A 17,184-nucleotide genomic window follows, 5' to 3' on the forward strand; every position below is an offset into this window, starting at 1 on the left:
GTTGATATGAAAGTCACTGTTTGAAGGAAAATGTACGCCGTACACGATTTGTATCATTGTCTTGTAATGTACTGTCGAACGTCATGTTTTATGTTATTTGTGGACCCCAGGAAGATTAGCTGTTGTTATGCACCAGCTAATGGGGATCCTAATAAAATAAACAATAAATAAATAAACAATTTGGGTATATATTAATGCTGCCCATTATGGATACAAGCGATTTTCACCCATTTAGTACTTACATGTTTTAAATTTGTACACACCAATTTGTTTCCTATCGCCTAAACCTCCAGGGCTGTACACAGTTTAATACTGTGAACTTCTAATTTTGGGAAAAACGGAAAAAAAAACGTCTTTTAAAACTACAATTCCCAGTAGAGACGTGCCATAGAGAACATGTTGCGAAACACAATAGCCAGCATGTGTAGTTCTCGGGGGGCGTTCGAGTCCAGTTTTGAATAGTCTGCCGTGGTTTCGTTCCATTTCAAAGAGCTTGACGCTCGGCGTAACATTGGCGCACTGCCACTCCAACATCCAATCCCAGAGTTTGAAGATTAATCACGGGGTTTGTCAACGGGACTGTAATCCCAAACGATAGCTGGGGATTATGGGTAGTGTAGTGTCTTCGGCCATCCTAAACTCGGATTTTTTTCCCCGGATATCATATCGCATTAACACCTCATCCAGCGTGCATTGCGGCTAAAACATCCAATCAACGAGCTTCAAGCTGAGGACCTTGGGTAATCAGTTCAGTGGGTTTGTGGCTCGAAATGTCCCGTCTGTTTCCGGTGACTTTATTTACGGCTAAAAAGCCCAAGATTATAGAATTAAACGAATAAATAAAAACAAGGATAATTGTGTGTTATTGTTGAGTAAATAACAGTGTGTTATTTAGAAAAGAATAACAAATTAAAAGGAACAAAAGATTTTTAAAAAATACAGATTTCAGTATTTTGAGGCTCTAAGTCCCATTTATTTTCCTCAAAGATGGCAAAAAAAAATTCCGACATTATACGATTTAAAATAAAAACAAATAAATAAAAAGATAAAACACTGGCATGTAATTAACGTTAGAATAAATAGAATGGTTGGGAAACCAACGCTGTCATTTGAACGGCGATCAAGCCTGAAGCCACAGAGATCTTCTGTTACTGTCCTTTCTTCTTAGAGGATGTACAGAAACACATAACTGGATTTGTTTTAATGTTTGAGGTACAATAAACGACACAGCAGCTTTTTGGCATGTTAAAACTATTATTTTCTGCCTCGCTCTTGAGAGTAACAGCTGGCGAAATTACAGCCTCGCCTACTGATTTTAATGTAACCATATATCGAGCCCGATTGTCGATTTCAAATGTGTGCTCTAAAATGATATTTATAAATTATTATTATCATTATTATAAGCAAGACAATAAATGGCAAAGATATGTAGAAAATAAACGTGTTTGAGATACGTTCATAACTAACGTAACGTGGGAGAAAATACGTTTCTATAGCTAAACGTAATTGAGAATGCAGTTTAGTTCTGTGGGAAAGTAATTTTTAGGAGACAGGGTTGGAATGCGACAGTCAGAGTTCAGGTTAGTGGGGTCAAAAAAGTACGCTGCAGAGCAGGTTAGGAAACTTTCCCTCCTTACATTTCTGCTTCCAGTTACCATTCCTTTACTTCTCTAGTCAGGCAGGTTCAGTGAGAACTTTTTTTCATAAAGCTGCGGCTTGATGGGAAAACTTCATATTGCAGCTGTTGGAAAGAACATAAACAGCAAATATTTTGGCCATAACACCAAAACGATGAGGGTAACGATGCTGAAATGCTCTGCGTAGCTGAGGAGAACTGCACAGTCAGGTGATTCTCTGTGAGTTGGGGGCTCCCTTCAGGAGCATTGGACTGAGAGAAACATGACAGAGGTGGGATTCAGGTCAGCAGAGAGAGTTTGTGAGAAAACACACAGTAATAGATAGGAAGCTATAGGTTGGGAAACCATGTGTGCCTGAATGCTTGTTAGTGCATGCGTGCATGTTAATATTAAATTCAGATTCACTGCTTTTTTAAACATTCCCATATTGCTGCTAAAATGCTATTGAGCACCTCCTACTGTCTGCATATCATATCAGTTCCCACCATATGTTGAAAACACAAAATTCTGCATTATTCACACCAAATTACAACTTCATGTAAGCATGTGAGGACAATCTAAGGCAGAGTGATTATGAGCAATAACTTAATGACAAAAGGGATTTGCTCATTATTAGCAGTTTTATTGCTGTTGGATGTGGATTTATTTCCTACATTACCAGACAATGATTTCATAATCACTAGAAAAAGAAAAGAAAATTGAAAAAGCACATGACATGAGGCATTTGAACACAGAAGACATGTTGGTAAACGTACAGGCGTAAAACATACTCCGATATAAAGCTCAGTTTTAATCAGCTGATAAAGCTTCATGGTCCTGTTCCTGCTACAAGTCAACATGTCTACGGTAAAAAAGGTCTATTGAACTTCGTCCATCAGGCAAAGTAAGATATAAAATAGAAAGGTAAAGAGAAAAGGACAAAATGTAAAGCGATCGAAGCTTCATATTCTTGTTGGATGTTTGCTGTGGAGTCGCAGCTTAATTCTTGCACGGGCACCCAAAGCGAACTTTGTAGTCACGGCACTCGCCCGATTTCTGGTCCTTGTTGCGGCAAACAAATCCCTGAGTCGGATTGAAGCTGAAAAACAATACCAATTATTAAATGAATCAGTTTGATAGTTATATGAAGAAGACCATTTTTAAAAGCAAACAAAAACGTATTTTAAACCATAATTCATGTTTAGCTCTGATATAAACCCAATGTAGTTTATTAAAGTACATTGATGCTAGTTCAAATAAACCTCTACAACCCTTTCAATTATCATACTTGTTCTTGTTGTCAGGTGGAACTTTGTTTCTAATATTAAACATCTCAGATATCCAATACAATGACATGTCTTCTAATGTAGATTAAATGTCCATGTACAAAGTTTATATTCACTGTTATACTGTAGGTGCAGCTCCAGGCAGCACATGTGGGTGACTTGTAAGCAGTTTTTAATGTTCAGAAGTACCGACTTATTCCTGGGATGTGGTTAAATAATCATTTGCATTATTTCAGTGAGGCAACTTACATATAGAAGTTCTCCCCTGTGGAGATGGCTGGGGTCATCGTGTCAGTGGTAACGACCTCAATGTACAGAGGGTATTCACAGATCTTTCCTAGGTATTCTTTCCTCAGGTTACTCAAAAGCTCCCAGTCCCCTGAGCCACTGGGATTGTCACGGTCAAACCAGTCGGTCCAGCACACTGCAAGGAGCAATAAAAGAGTGAGAGGACAACTGGGTAGGTAGCTGTAAAACTCTCCTAAATGAATGCTTATTCAAGAGATTGCTTATACAGTGTGGTGTGCTCTTACCTCCTCCACCACAGAAAGGGGGATGGCAGCTGAAACGAACACGGTAGTCACTGCACATCTTCTTTTGGGTTTGATCAACGTTTCTGCAGACGAATCCTGAAGTGGCGTCATTTCTGAAAATAAAAAGTTTAGTCCAGATGGAAATATCTCCCAAAAATGTTGATTGGGCACCATGGGGATTCGTTACAGACATTCCTATTCCCTGAAGGATAAATGCTTTCTTATTTTTCAGGGCTTTCCTCCAGTGCCAACAGGAAGTTGACAAGAGCGGTTTTGAGCGTTTTAACAGATTGGATGGATAGCAATTTCATTCAGTAAACACATTCATGTCCCCCGCAGGAATAAGTGTAATCACTTTGGCAAGCCAACATTAACATTTAAATCAATTCAACACTGTTCCTAAGTACACCCTCACAAAGCCAGCATTTTGCTCAACTAGTGTGTAGTATAAAACACTGAAGGCTTGTGAGAAAGATAATTGATTTAAAATATATCCTGTAAAATTGTGACTGGCAACTGACTGAACCCCCTCTATTAATTCCCATTAATCATTGGTTACCAGGTATATGGCTAATCAATAGAGCAAACTAGTATGTGGAAAAATAATTTGGTGTCACCAGGTATACAAACATATGCAGTCGCAACACTTAAGCAACACATTCAGTAGAACACAGTGTAGGAGCCATTTCCTTAGATTATAGTATATTATTTTTATAGAGTATAACCTGAGATTCTGTGGTGTATATTATTTATTTATTATTTGAGTTCGTTACTCTGCAGGTCGAGATGCTGCAGCATAAAAGGAGAGGTGCTGCAGCCTACTGGGGTGGCTGACTGAAGCAAACAGTTTTTAGACCTTGCTGGTTGGGAGCGTCACAGCTTGGTTCTTCTGCCTTTAACATTGAAATATCAGTTTATATGACAAATAGTTTGTTTAAAAACGTTTATTTATTTTTGCCTTTTTTGGAATAAACTATCTTACTTTTCAATCGCATCTGGACATTTATATTTTTTCTCTCAAACTACAAGCGTCTATTCGTCGGTCAGCCCCACGAGTGAGCCACAAACAAAGGACAAAAAACAAATGGATATCGTGGTCACTACAACAGTCTAAAAACTTGCTTTTGGATGAAAAACCGGAGGAAAAGTTTGTGAAGGAGCAGCGGCATCCAGACAAAGGAACAATGGAGACTACGCGAACCAGGAAACGCCACAGGGGTGAATAAAGTTCAGAAGACTCAAAAGTGTACAAATTGTGGAAAAAACTGGATGGGTTGGAACTATTCCGTTAAGGAAGACATATCTTAATTAAGGAGCACTATTGGAGTGACTTTGTTGGACATTGAAAGGGAATTATTTAATTTGGATGTCCGCTGTGTAATATAATTAATGAACGGCGGAAGCAGACACACTACAGCATTGAACTATTTGAAAATTACTTTCTAAAGTGTGCCGATTCATAAATGCTGATATAAAAGTGAAAAATAATCAGCAAAATGAATGAAAAGGAACTGATTGGAGTAGCTGTGGCCAATCTGAGTCCAACTGAAACCCAAGTGGAGGGGGATGATGTTTCAAGCATGCGTTTATCCAGACAAGCCAGATTGGGACATCTTACGCGCAGATGCAACATTATTAAGGAGCTAACGGAGGACCGCATGAATGCAGAGGAAGTGCAGGAGAATATGGTCAAATATAATGCTTTGACGGAAAGTTTTAAAGACTCACTTGTCATATCACATACTTTTAAACGAGGAAGAAGAAAAACGTGAGAGTGAAGCTTGGTTTCAATCAAAATTGACTAGCATTGAAGAGTTTATTATTTTTGTGACAAGATGGCTGTCTGAGTGTGCAACAGGAAAGGAGGATTCTCTTTGGGAAAGTGCGTCTGGAGTCTCCAAAAGATCTCAAAGAAGTGAACAAAGAAGTGAACGTTCATCAAGTTCATCTGCTCGCATCTGTGCAGAAGCAGAGAAAGCTGCGCTAATGGCAAAATTAACTTCATTAAGGACCAGGCATGCTTTGGAGGAGGAGGAGCAGGAGCTTGATAGAAGAAGGGAGCAACTAAGGAAAAGAAAGGAAACTTTGGAGCTGCAATCGCAGTTAGAAGCTACTGATGCTAAAATCTCTGTATTCAACATTCTGGAAACTCAAGACAAACAGCCAACAATGGATGGAATGAACGAATATTATGAACAAAGAAAACAAAAGGATGTAATCTCTGCAAAGGAAGAGGATTACACAAAGGATAAAAGAGTGGATATACAAAGTGTGCGGCCAAAGGAAGGACTCCAGTATGGATACTCACTGCACGATCCTGCTCGAGGGAAGTCAAAGGCATCACAAAACCCCACTTTGAAACCAACACAATCACATGGAAAAGGTGAGCCAACAACTCAAGAAAACTCCATAAGAGACACAACTCTGTACAGCATATTACAAAAACAGAATGACATTACTGCCTCTCTAGTTCTGCAACAACACCATTCCTTGTTACCCCAAAAGGACATCAAGGTCTTTGAAGGAGATCCAGTTGAATACCGATCCTTTCTAAGGGCCTTTGAGCATGCCATTGAAGCTAAGACTGTCTGTGGTAAAGACCGGCTGTACTATTTGGAACAGTACACCAGGGGGCAGTGTCGTGAACTGGTCAGAACCTGCCTATACATGGATCCAGAAAGGGGATACCAAAAGGCTAAAGAACTTCTTCAAGAACATTATGGCAATGAGTTTAAAATTGCTAACACATACATTGAAAAAGCCCTATCATGGTCTCAAATTAAACCTGAGGACCCCAAGGCTTTACAGGCTTTTGCATTGTACTTAAGAGGATGCTGTAATGCAATGGAGGAAATCACCTACATGGAGGAATTGGATCTTTCTTCAAATCTTAAATCCTTGCTTACAAAGTTACCATACAAACTCAGAGAGAGGTGGCGATCAGAAGTCTACAGGCTAATGGAAAGGCAGCACAGCAAGGTCAAATTCAGCGACCTTGTCAAGTTCATTGAGCATCATGTAAAGATATTAACAGACCCTGTCTTTGGCTGTATACAGGACCAAACTGTCAACACAGCAAAGCTGGGCTTCAAAGCAAGTATTAACAAGAGGCCAAAATCCACTAGCAGCAGCTTTGCCACCAGTATTACAAACATTGACTGCCAGTCCACATCTCCCCAGCCTCACAGCAGCACCTCCAAAGCTTCCTGTTTGTACTGTTCAGGTGGACATACAATGGATGCATGTTTCTCACTCAAAAAGAAAATGCACAAAGAAAAGATAAGCTTCATAAAGGAAAGAGGAATCTGTTTTGGTTGTCTTGTACCAGGTCACATGAGCAAAAACTGCAATAACCGCTTAACATGTAAAGTGTGCAACCAATCTCACCCTACTGTTCTCCATATAGGAAAAGAAAAGGAAAGAGGTGAAAGGTCTGAAACCTCAAAGACCGGAGAGAAGGCTATTCTAAAAGCATGTGGGCATATTGGGGCTGGTGAAGTGGAAGAGGAGTGTGTGTTATTTATTATGCCTGTTAAAGTAAAATCTAACAAAGGAAATCAAATTATTCAAACATATGCATTCCTTGACCCTGGAAGTACAGCTACATTCTGCACAAGCAAGCTCATGAACCAGCTCAACATGTCAGGAAAGAAAACCAACATCCTTCTTTGCACCATGGGCCAAGAAAAGACTGTGAGCAGTCATATCATCACAGGACTGGAAGTGAGTGAGCTACATGGCAACAGGTTCATCCCTCTCCCAGAAATCTACACCCAGAAAATCATGCCTGTCACCAGACATAACATTCCCAATCAAAATGATCTATCAAAGTGGCCATACCTCAGTCAAATCAAACTCCCTACCATTGATGCAGAAATCGGCATGTTGATTGGTACCAATGCACCCAAAGTTATGGAACCACTAGAAATTATTAATAGCCAAGGAGAAGGCCCATACGCATGCAGGACCTTACTGGGATGGGTGGTCAATGGCCCGTTGAGAGGAGGAATCGCAAAGGACAGCAATACCGCCTCTGTGAACAGAATTTATTTGGTCAATTTACAGGAGTTACTGATCACACAATACAACACAGACTTCAGTGAAAAGGCCTCAGGACACAAAGGAAATGTCAGCAGAGGACAAGCAATTCATGCAAATAGCAAAAGACTCATCAAACATTGTGGATGGACACTACAGTCTAAGATTACCTTTCAGGAGGAATGATGTTTCAATGCCAGATAATCGCCATGTTGCTGAGCAACGTCTCTCCAGCCTGCAAAGAAAGCTTCGTAGGAATGCATAATTTCAGGAGGAATATACCAGATTTCTCAGTGATGTCATTGACAAAGGTTATGCTGAAGAAGTGCCACAGGGGCAGCTGAAGCAAAAGGAGGGTACAGTCTGGTATATACCTCATCATGGGGTCTACCACCCCAAGAAAAGAAAACTCAGAGTGGTCTTTGACTGTGGAGCATCATTCAAAGGCACATCCTTAAACTCAGAACTGCTGCAGGGTCCTGATCTCACTAACAGCCTTTTAGGAGTACTAACCAGATTCCGCCAGGAGCCAATAGGAATGATGGGGGACATCCAAGCGATGTTTCACCAAGTCAAGGTGCCCGAAAAAGATACAGACTTTTTAAGATTCTCGTGGTGGCCTGGTGGGGACACAGGCCTTCCCCCTTCTGAGTACCGCATGACTGCATCTCTTTGGCGCCGTGTCATCACCCAGCTGCGCAAGCTATGCATTAAAAAGAACAGCAATGGATAATAGGGCGTACTTCAGACCTGAAGTGATTGACACAATACTGAAAAACATCTATGTGGATGACTGCCTAAAGTCTGTTGCTACAGAGGAAGAAGCTATCCTGCTGGCCAAAGAGCTCACAGCTGCATGTCAGAGGGGAGGTTTCCACTTCTCTAAATGGATAAGCAACAGTCGCAGGGTGCTGTCCTCAATTCCCGAAGCTGACAGAGCTAAAGAAGTGAAGGAGCTGAACCTGGACAGAGATCGACTCCCAACTGAGAGAGCACTTGGAGTGCAATGGTGTGTGGAAGATGACAATTTTATATTCAATGTCAGCATCAAGCCACAACCACAACCACACACAAGGAGAGGAATATTATCTATGGTGAGCTCCATCTATGATCCTCTTGGGTTCCTTGCACCATTCACTCTTCCTGCCAAGTTGATATTACAAGAGCTGTGTAGCACTAGCTACGGTTGGGATGAGAAAATACCTGAGAAGTTTTCTAAGCAGTGGGTTACATGGAAGCTAGATCTTCAGAAGAAGACTGACTTCAAGGTAAAAAGGTGCATCAAGCCCAATGACTTTGGCCAACAGATCCAAGCACAACTACATCATTTCTCGGATGCAAGTGAGCAGGGGTATGGCACAGTGAGCTACTTGAGACTGGTGAACCACAATAACAACATTCACGTGGCATTCATGATGGGAAAGGCAAGAGTAGCTCCTCTCAAGAAGATCTCAACTGGAGAAAACTGAAAGTTGCAGTAGCATGGATCCTGAAGTTCAAAGAAGGGTTGAAACGGCTCGTTCAAAGGAGAAAGGAGCTTATTTCCACTTTAAATGACTCCAACACTGATGCTCAAAACAAAAGCAATGTTGAGCAGAAAATAGAAAACATGAAGGCCACACTGGGTGGACAGACCATTACTCTGGAAGATCTTGAGAAGGCAGACAACTCCATCATATGCCAAACCCAAAGACAGTATTTTCCAGAGGAAATGACAGCACTGCAAACAACAAAACGTGGTGTCAAAAGGACAAGCAGCCTCTACAAGCTTGATCCAGTGTTAAATGATGGAGTGCTAAGAGTTGGAGGACGCCTGAGGAGGGCAGCTATGCCAGAAGAAACTAAGTTCCCTGTCATACCAACCCAGTCTCACGGCATTTCGTGTTCACCAACACGATTTATAATCTATTGATTCGTGTTCCCCAACACGATTTGCCCCTTTTTTTCGTGTTGCACAGCACGATTTTAAAAGCAATGTATTTCTATTGCCTGCAGCACGTCTTTTTCTCCGGTCGGATCGAGGAAGACCTGAAGCTGTGTGGTTCATAAAAACATGTTCTTACTCAATATCAAGCCACAATTATTGCTTTTATTTTAAATCGTATAATTTCGGACTTTTGTTGCGGTCTGTGAGGAAAATAAATGGGGCTCAGAGCCTCAGAATACTGAAATCTGTATTTTTTAAACATTTGTTTCCTTCTAATTTGTTATTCTTTTCAAAATAACACACTGTTATTTACTCACCAATAACACACAATTATCCTTGCTTTTATTTATTGGTTTAATTCCATAATCTCGGGCTTTTTTGGCGTCCGTCAGGAACTGAATTTCAAAATAAAATATCCGGAAACAGACGTAGGCCTATAAGGGACATTTCGAGCGTCATTGCGATTGTCAACCTTTCTGAGTTTAGGATGGCCGAAGACACTACACTACCCATAATCCCCAGCTATCGTTTAGGACTACAGTCCCCCGTAAGGTTACGCAGAGCGTCAAACAGCTGTGTGAAATGGAACGAAACCACGCCAGACTATCCAAAACTGGAATCGAACGCCCCCCCAGAACTACACATGCTGGATGCTGGCTATTGTGTTTCGCCAAATGTTCTATGGGACGTCTCTACAGAACGTTTTCGTTTTTCCCACAATTAGAAGTTGCCAGTATTAAACACATTGGTGTTATCAAATGTAAAACTATTATATATTATTTATTATAATTAATAAATGGGTGAAAATCGCTATATATACCCACATGACAGCTCATTACACTACAATTCAGAGGTTAACCTGGTATTTTTACTCCACTGCATTTATTTGAGTTACTTTGCAGATTCTGATTAATTATGTGAAATATAAACAACCCTTAAATCAGACTTTAGTTACACCTGAGTAAAATTCAGGTAAGGTGATTGTCAAGTGCCAACAATCAGGAGAGATATTTGATAGTTGGTGCTTGAGAAGACTAAACATGTATCTGCAATTGACATGAATGGAACCGGGTAATAAAGTATATTCATTACTCGTTATTCTCTACTAATAGTTCATTAAAGACTGTATATTATGGCTATTTTGCACATCCCTTTCAAGATTTTCAAAGGTTTATTGACATATCATATACACAACTACGGTGTAGTTATGCAATGAATGAAACACTTGGGTCACAGGTTCCTCAACAGTGCATTACAAGACATCTATCAATATGTGTGTACCTCCACCATTAAACTGTCATATTCTGCACATTTATTATTCTATCTACATACATACGAGTATAATTCATATGTATAATATCAGTTAAAATAAGTGCTTCAACATAGTTAACATTGCAGGAAAGCAATATATTAGACGTTAAGTACTTTGTCAGGCTTAATATTTATCTGTAGATAGATACCCCCAACGTTTTTTTCTTATTTAAAAGAAGACCTTAATCTGTTATTTAATGTTTAAATAAAGGTTAATTCGTTTTTTCTGTTTTGCACCTCCTCCTATTAATATATTTGTACATGCTGCACTAAACTGTTTTATTGTAGAGATCACTTTATAGTATCTTCTTGATTTTTTATATTCTATATTTCTATATTTATACTTTCCCCCTATGAAAGTATGTACTCTTAATATTTTTTTAATCAAACACAATAATTCAATAACGTGCTTTAACCACTAGATGCACACAAGGTACACAAATGTTTTCCGGATTTCATATCATATAAACACCAAATCCCAGCATGCATTGCGGCTAAAACATCCAATAAACGAGCTTAAAACCATAGCTGAGGATCTTGGGTAATGCCTATGTCCGGTTATTTTTATTTTGAAATTCAGTTCCAGACGGACGCCAAAAAAGCCCGAGATTATGGAATTAAACCAATAAATAAAATCAAGGATAATTGTCTATTATTGGTGAGTAAATAACAGTGTGTTATTTTGAAAAGAATAACAAATTAGAAGGAACAAAATATTTAAAAAATACAGATTTCAGTATTCTGAGGCTCTGAGCCCCATTTATTTTCCTCACAGACGGCAACAAAAGTCCGAAATTATACGATTTAAAATAAAAGCAATAATTGTGGCTTGATATTGAGTAAGAACATGTTTTTATGAACCACACAGCTTCAGGTCTTCCTCGACCCGACCGGAGAAAAAGACGTGCTGCAAGCAGTAGAAATACATTGCTTTTAAAATCGTGCTGTGCAACACGAAAACAAATCGTGCTGTGCAACACGAAAAAAAGGGGCAAATCGTGTTGGGGAACACGAATCAATAGATTATAAATCGTGTAGGTGAACACGAAATGCCGTGAGACTGGGTTGGTCATACTGCCAAAAAACTGTCATGTGTCAACTCTCATATTAAGGCACATGCATGAAATAACTGGACATGGAGGAAGAAACCGCATCCTCTCTGAAGTTAGGAAGAGGTATTGGATAATCAAAGCCAACTCTGCTGGAAGAAAAATATTGGGAGATTGTGTTTTGTGCAGACGACAAAGAGCCAAAGTTGGAGAGCAGAAGATGGCTGACTTGCCACAGGAAAGGCTTGAGCCAGACATGCCTCCATTTACCAATGTTGGTGTGGACTACTTTGGCCCTATTCAAGTCAAAAGAGGACGTACCACATTAAAGAGGTACGGAATAATGTTCACGTGCATGACAAGCAGAGCTGTGCATATTGAGGTCGCCAGCTCACTTGATACAGACTCATGCATCGACGCTTTGAGAAGATTCATATGCAGAAGAGGTCAAGTGAAACTTATAAGATCTGACAATGGAACCAATTTTGTTGGAGCTCAGAGAGAGTTAAAGGAAGCCCTCTCCATTCTGAACCAGCACAGAATTCAGGAAACTCTGCTGCAAAAGGGCATAAAGTAGAGTTTCAACCCCCAGGAGCATCCCACCATGGAGGAGTTTGGGAGCATCTGATAAAGTCTGTGAGGCAGGTTCTCTATTCTGTTTTGAAGCAGCAGACTTTGGATGAAGAGGGGCTACAAACCCTTTTATGTGAGGTAGAGGCCATTTTGAACAGTCGACCAATCACACCAAGTCTCAAATGACCCTCAAGACCTGGAGCCTCTAACCCCAAATCATATCTTGCTCTTAAAAACCAAGCCAATTCTGTCGCCTGGAGTTTTTGACAAGAAGGACCTGTATGTAAGACGCCGATGGAAACAGGTGCAATACATGGCAGACTTATTCTGGAAACGCTGGTGCCGGGAATACTTACCCCTCATGCAAGAAAGACAGAAATGGTGCAAGGAGAAGAGAAGCTTTAAACCCGGAGATGTAGTAATGGTAGTTGACCCTACTGCTCCCCGTAGCTCTTGGATCCTGGGAAGAGTGCTAGAAGCTATGGCAGACACTAAAGGACTGGTTCGAGCTGTCAAAGATAAAACACAGACCAGCGTGCTGGAGAGGCCAATCACCAAGATCTGTCTGCTGTTAGAATGTGAAGAGTGACGGCAGCAAAGAGTCTTCTTCCGCTGATGGCACGATGATCTCATGTAGTCAGGATGAGTAACACCACACAACTCATATTGATAGATGACTGGATTCATGAAATGAATAGAAATCCGGACTGTATGGGCTCCTTTTTTTTTGTATATTTGATCATTGTTTTTGTGGTACTCCAAAATACAATTAGAGGCCGGTTATGTAGGAGCCATTTCCTTAGATTATAGTATCTTATCTTTATAGAATATAACCTGAGATTCTGTGGTGTTTATTATTTGAGTGCGTTACTCTGCAGGTCGAGATGCTGCAGCATAAAATGAGAGGTGCTGCAGCCGTGTGGCTGACTGAAGCAAACAGTTTTTAGACCTTGCTGGTTGGGAGCGTCACAGCTTGGTTCTTCTGCCTTTAACATTGAAATATCAGTTTATATGACAAATAGTTTGTTTAAAAACGTTTATTTATTTTTGCCTTTTTTGGAATAAACTATCTTACTTTTCAATCGCATCTGGACATTTATATTTTTTCTCTCAAATTACAAGCGTCTATTCGTCGGTCAGCCCCACGAGTGAGCCACAAACAAAGGACAAAAAACAAATGGATATCGTGGTCACTACAACAGTCTAAAAACTTGCTTTTGGATGAAAAACCGGAGGAAATGTTTTTGAAGGAGCAGCGGCATCCAGACAAAGGAACAATGGAGACTACGCGAACCAGGAAACGCCACAGGGGTGAATAAAGTTCAGAAGTCTCAAAAGTGTACAAATTGTAGAAAAAACTGGATGGATTGGAACTATTCCGTTAAGGAAGACATATATCTTAATTAAGGAGCACTATTGGAGTGACTTTGTTGGACATTGAAAGGGAATTATTTAATTTGGATGTCCACTGTGTAATATAATTAATGAACGGCTCAAGCAGACACACTACAGCATTGAACTATTTGAAAATTACTTTCTAAAGTGTGCCGATTCATAAATGCTGATATAAAAGTGAAAAATAATCAGCAAAATGAATGAAAAGGAACTGATTGGAGTAGCTGTGGCCAATCTGAGTCCAACTGAAACCCAAGTGGAGAGGGATGATGTTTCAAGCATGCGTTTATCTAGACAAGCCAGATTGGGACATTTTACGCGCAGAAGCAACATTATTAAGGAGCTAACGGAGGACCGCATGAATGCAGAGGAAGTGCAGGAGAATATGGTCAAATATAATGCTTTGACGGAAAGTTTTAAAGACTCACACTTGTCATATCACATACTTTTAAACGAGGAAGAAGAAAAACGTGAGAGTGAAGCTTGGTTTCTATCAAAATTGACTAGCATTGAACTCTCAAACTACAAGCGTCTATTCGTCGGTCAGCCCCACGAGTGAGCCACAAACAAAGGACAAAAAACAAATGGATATCGTGGTCACTACACACAGTATTAACCATCACATCAAACATTCAAATTACTCCTACTTGTTGAGCACTTACTTAAAAATCACCTCCCCTGCTGCGACCACACTCAGTCCAGAGAGAGTCGTGGCCTCTATACCCTGTGGTTTGCGGCAGATCTTTCCAGGGTTCTCCTTGTAAAGATTGGAGAAGGTTTCCCAGTCTCCAGATCCAGTGGGGTCATCTCTGTCAAACCAGTCAGTCCAGCATTCTGGACAACGGCATTTCAAATGAGATAGGTAAGCAACAATACATTTAAAACATTACTGAAATAGCACAAGTTGGGATTTGTGAAGTGTCAATAGGTATGATTTGCTTACGAATGTGGGTGGGATAGTCGCAGGGAAGTTCTAAATAGAATATAAAATAAACAAAATGATGAGTGTCAGAAATGTCTCTTAACAAAGGGAGCCACTGAATGGTTTAAATAACTACTTACGTGGCTTAATCTCTGGAACTTCTGCAAGTAAGACTTTACCGACAGTCTTCTGGTGGCTTTCTGGTAAAGGTTAAGAGAAAAATGTTACAAACTGTGACTTTGTATATTTCAGGTGAAGTACAAATATGATCATGTCATTTTTATAATTAACCTACCCAAGAACAATGCGGCAAAAATGGCAACACTTAACTATCAGAGAAAATACAAAATGTAAAGTTTATTATGACATACTGTAAATGCAGAACTTGTAAATCTACATAGAATGAAAGGAAATATAATCCAAAATCAAACATTACCAATTTGATCATGGTTGCAGAGGATCAGGGACCTTTAAAACTGTAAAGGAAGTTTGAAATTAGGAATTTAAATCAACATGAGCATTATCAAAATAAATGGAGTTGCTTGAAATAAAAAGAATGTGAGATGAACTTTCTATTTTATTTCAGTTTTAACAAGAAAACTACTTTTAACTAATGCTGAAAATGTGTGCAAAGGTTGAAAGCTATAACAAAAATCATACCAATGCATTTCAGCATTTACACTAAATACATTTATAATCTAAGCATACATTCCACAAAATCACATTATTTTAAAATCAATAGTTCAAAAAAAGTGAGGTAAATTGTAAAAATGAAGTTCAGAAAAAGAAATAGAATAGTTGCATGTTAAATTTCTCAGCAAAAACAAAAGAGACTCACCAGCAGGACCTCTCAGTGGAACAGTTTGGTTCATGAAGTGCTCTCCTGTCTCCTTAAATACAGCTGGGGGAGTACATATCCCCCCCCCCCCCCTGGAATCACCAGTTTTTTCATTCAAAACAAGAATGCAGTTTTCAAAAAAACTGAACGAGATACGCCTTAAAATTCTAGGGGGGTTGAATAAGAATACAATAATTGGAGATAAGGTGTTCTACTCTACCATTCTTCTTTGGTGACTTTGAAAGCTCCTATATATAATGGACCTATTTCACACGGTTCTCGAATAACAGTAACATAGCAAAATACAGAGAACAAAAAAGTAAGATGAACCCAACCTGAGTTTTCCCCTAAATAAGACACAAAGCAGGTGTACATGCATCCTCTTGGATTTACGGAAATGATATACTTATTTCATTTGATACAATATTTGTCAGAGACACAGTAATAAGTTAAATTAAGGTAAAATTGACCTTTATTAATCCCTGTGGGGAAATTCAGTATTTTCATGCAGCAGTAACAGTGAAGTTACACATTCAGTTTAATGTTGGGGTTGGGTTACACAAATGATGGATGCATTATCCGCTGCTACACCCCTTTTTACTACTTTGGTATTCTATAATAGTTGTTCCAATTAAGATTTTGATCAAAGGTCTATTGATTAGCCAGAGAAAAAGGGGCAACTTGAGGTCAGCAGTGCCTCAATATGAACACAACATAACGTAACATCTTGCTGACACAACACTGAATGACATGAAGTTCAAATACCCATCATGTTTGAAATGTATATAAAACTCCTAATATTTGAAAGATGTGAAAATGAAAGTGTGTACAGATCATTAATCATCAAATAGAAGTAGAAAATACAGGTAAAAGTAGCTTAAGTAATATAAATAGTTGGAAAGTGGTAACGTGTGAAATGGATGAAGGATGCAAAATAATTAGTAAATTATAAAATAAGTTGAAATGGGAGTTTTAGAGACATTGAGCTCAGATGTGAAGGAGTTCTCATGAACTATCCAATAAAGCCTTGAATCCTGAATCTTGAATCTACCTTACGGGGGAAACAGGATGATCTCCTGAACAATGATTTGCATACTACCTATGTATACTCTTTAAAATGTAATAGCCATAACAGGTTAAAACATTTACTGTAAGGAAGGAGGGGAAGATGCTGCTCAACGTGTTCATCTAGAACTCTTACCGATGCCGGGAAATGCTACTTTCCGTTCCCCCCTATTCCAGGTGTTCCAGTTAAGATGTTGATCAAAGGTCTGTTGATCAGCCAGAGAAAAAGGGTCAACTTCAGGTCAGCGTAACCTCAATATGAACACAACATTAACACAATTCACAGTTTTTACTTGATAAATCTAGCTTGTTCAGAACTTGATTTTGTACAAAACAACCTCTGAAAGTACAGTATGACATGCCGATTTAGCTTTTATTCATTTCTGGAGGATATCAACAAATCAATTCTTACTAGTAAGAATTTGAGTTCTTGATATCAAAAAATCAATTCTTACTAGTAATAATGTTTATTTATGATATCAAAAATAGAATTGTAACTAGTTAGAATGCAAATTCTTGATATCAGAAATTAAATTGTAACTAGTTGTAATGTGTATGTCTGAAATGCAATTTTAACTAGAATAAAAAGGAAATATAATCCAAGATCAAACATTACCAATTTGATCATGGT

The 17,184-nt window shown here is 39.2% G+C and overlaps 1 protein-coding gene across 2 annotated transcripts; it reads right to left on the reverse strand.

Annotated features, from left to right (window-relative positions):
• Positions 1-2,238: 2,238 nt before the first annotated feature.
• Positions 2,239-17,184, reverse strand: LOC117556191. Of its 2 annotated transcripts, XM_034231475.1 has the most exons (9): positions 15,489-15,548; positions 15,087-15,126; positions 14,946-14,979; positions 14,791-14,850; positions 14,672-14,701; positions 14,391-14,562; positions 3,436-3,548; positions 3,152-3,326; positions 2,239-2,715 (listed from the first exon to the last, which is right to left on the reverse strand). In XM_034231475.1, exons 2-9 carry the CDS (start codon positions 15,096-15,098, stop codon positions 2,616-2,618), a joined length of 696 nt encoding a protein of 231 aa, XP_034087366.1. In that variant the 5' UTR covers positions 15,099-15,126; positions 15,489-15,548; the 3' UTR covers positions 2,239-2,615. The 2 variants fall into 2 exon arrangements, with proteins under 2 accessions (XP_034087366.1, XP_034087372.1); XM_034231481.1 differs by lacking the exons at positions 15,087-15,126; positions 15,489-15,548 and adding an exon at positions 17,170-17,184.

The sequence above is a fragment of the Gymnodraco acuticeps genome, unplaced genomic scaffold (assembly GCF_902827175.1).
Source record: "Gymnodraco acuticeps unplaced genomic scaffold, fGymAcu1.1, whole genome shotgun sequence".
In the NCBI taxonomy this organism is placed as follows: domain Eukaryota; kingdom Metazoa; phylum Chordata; class Actinopteri; order Perciformes; family Bathydraconidae; genus Gymnodraco; species Gymnodraco acuticeps.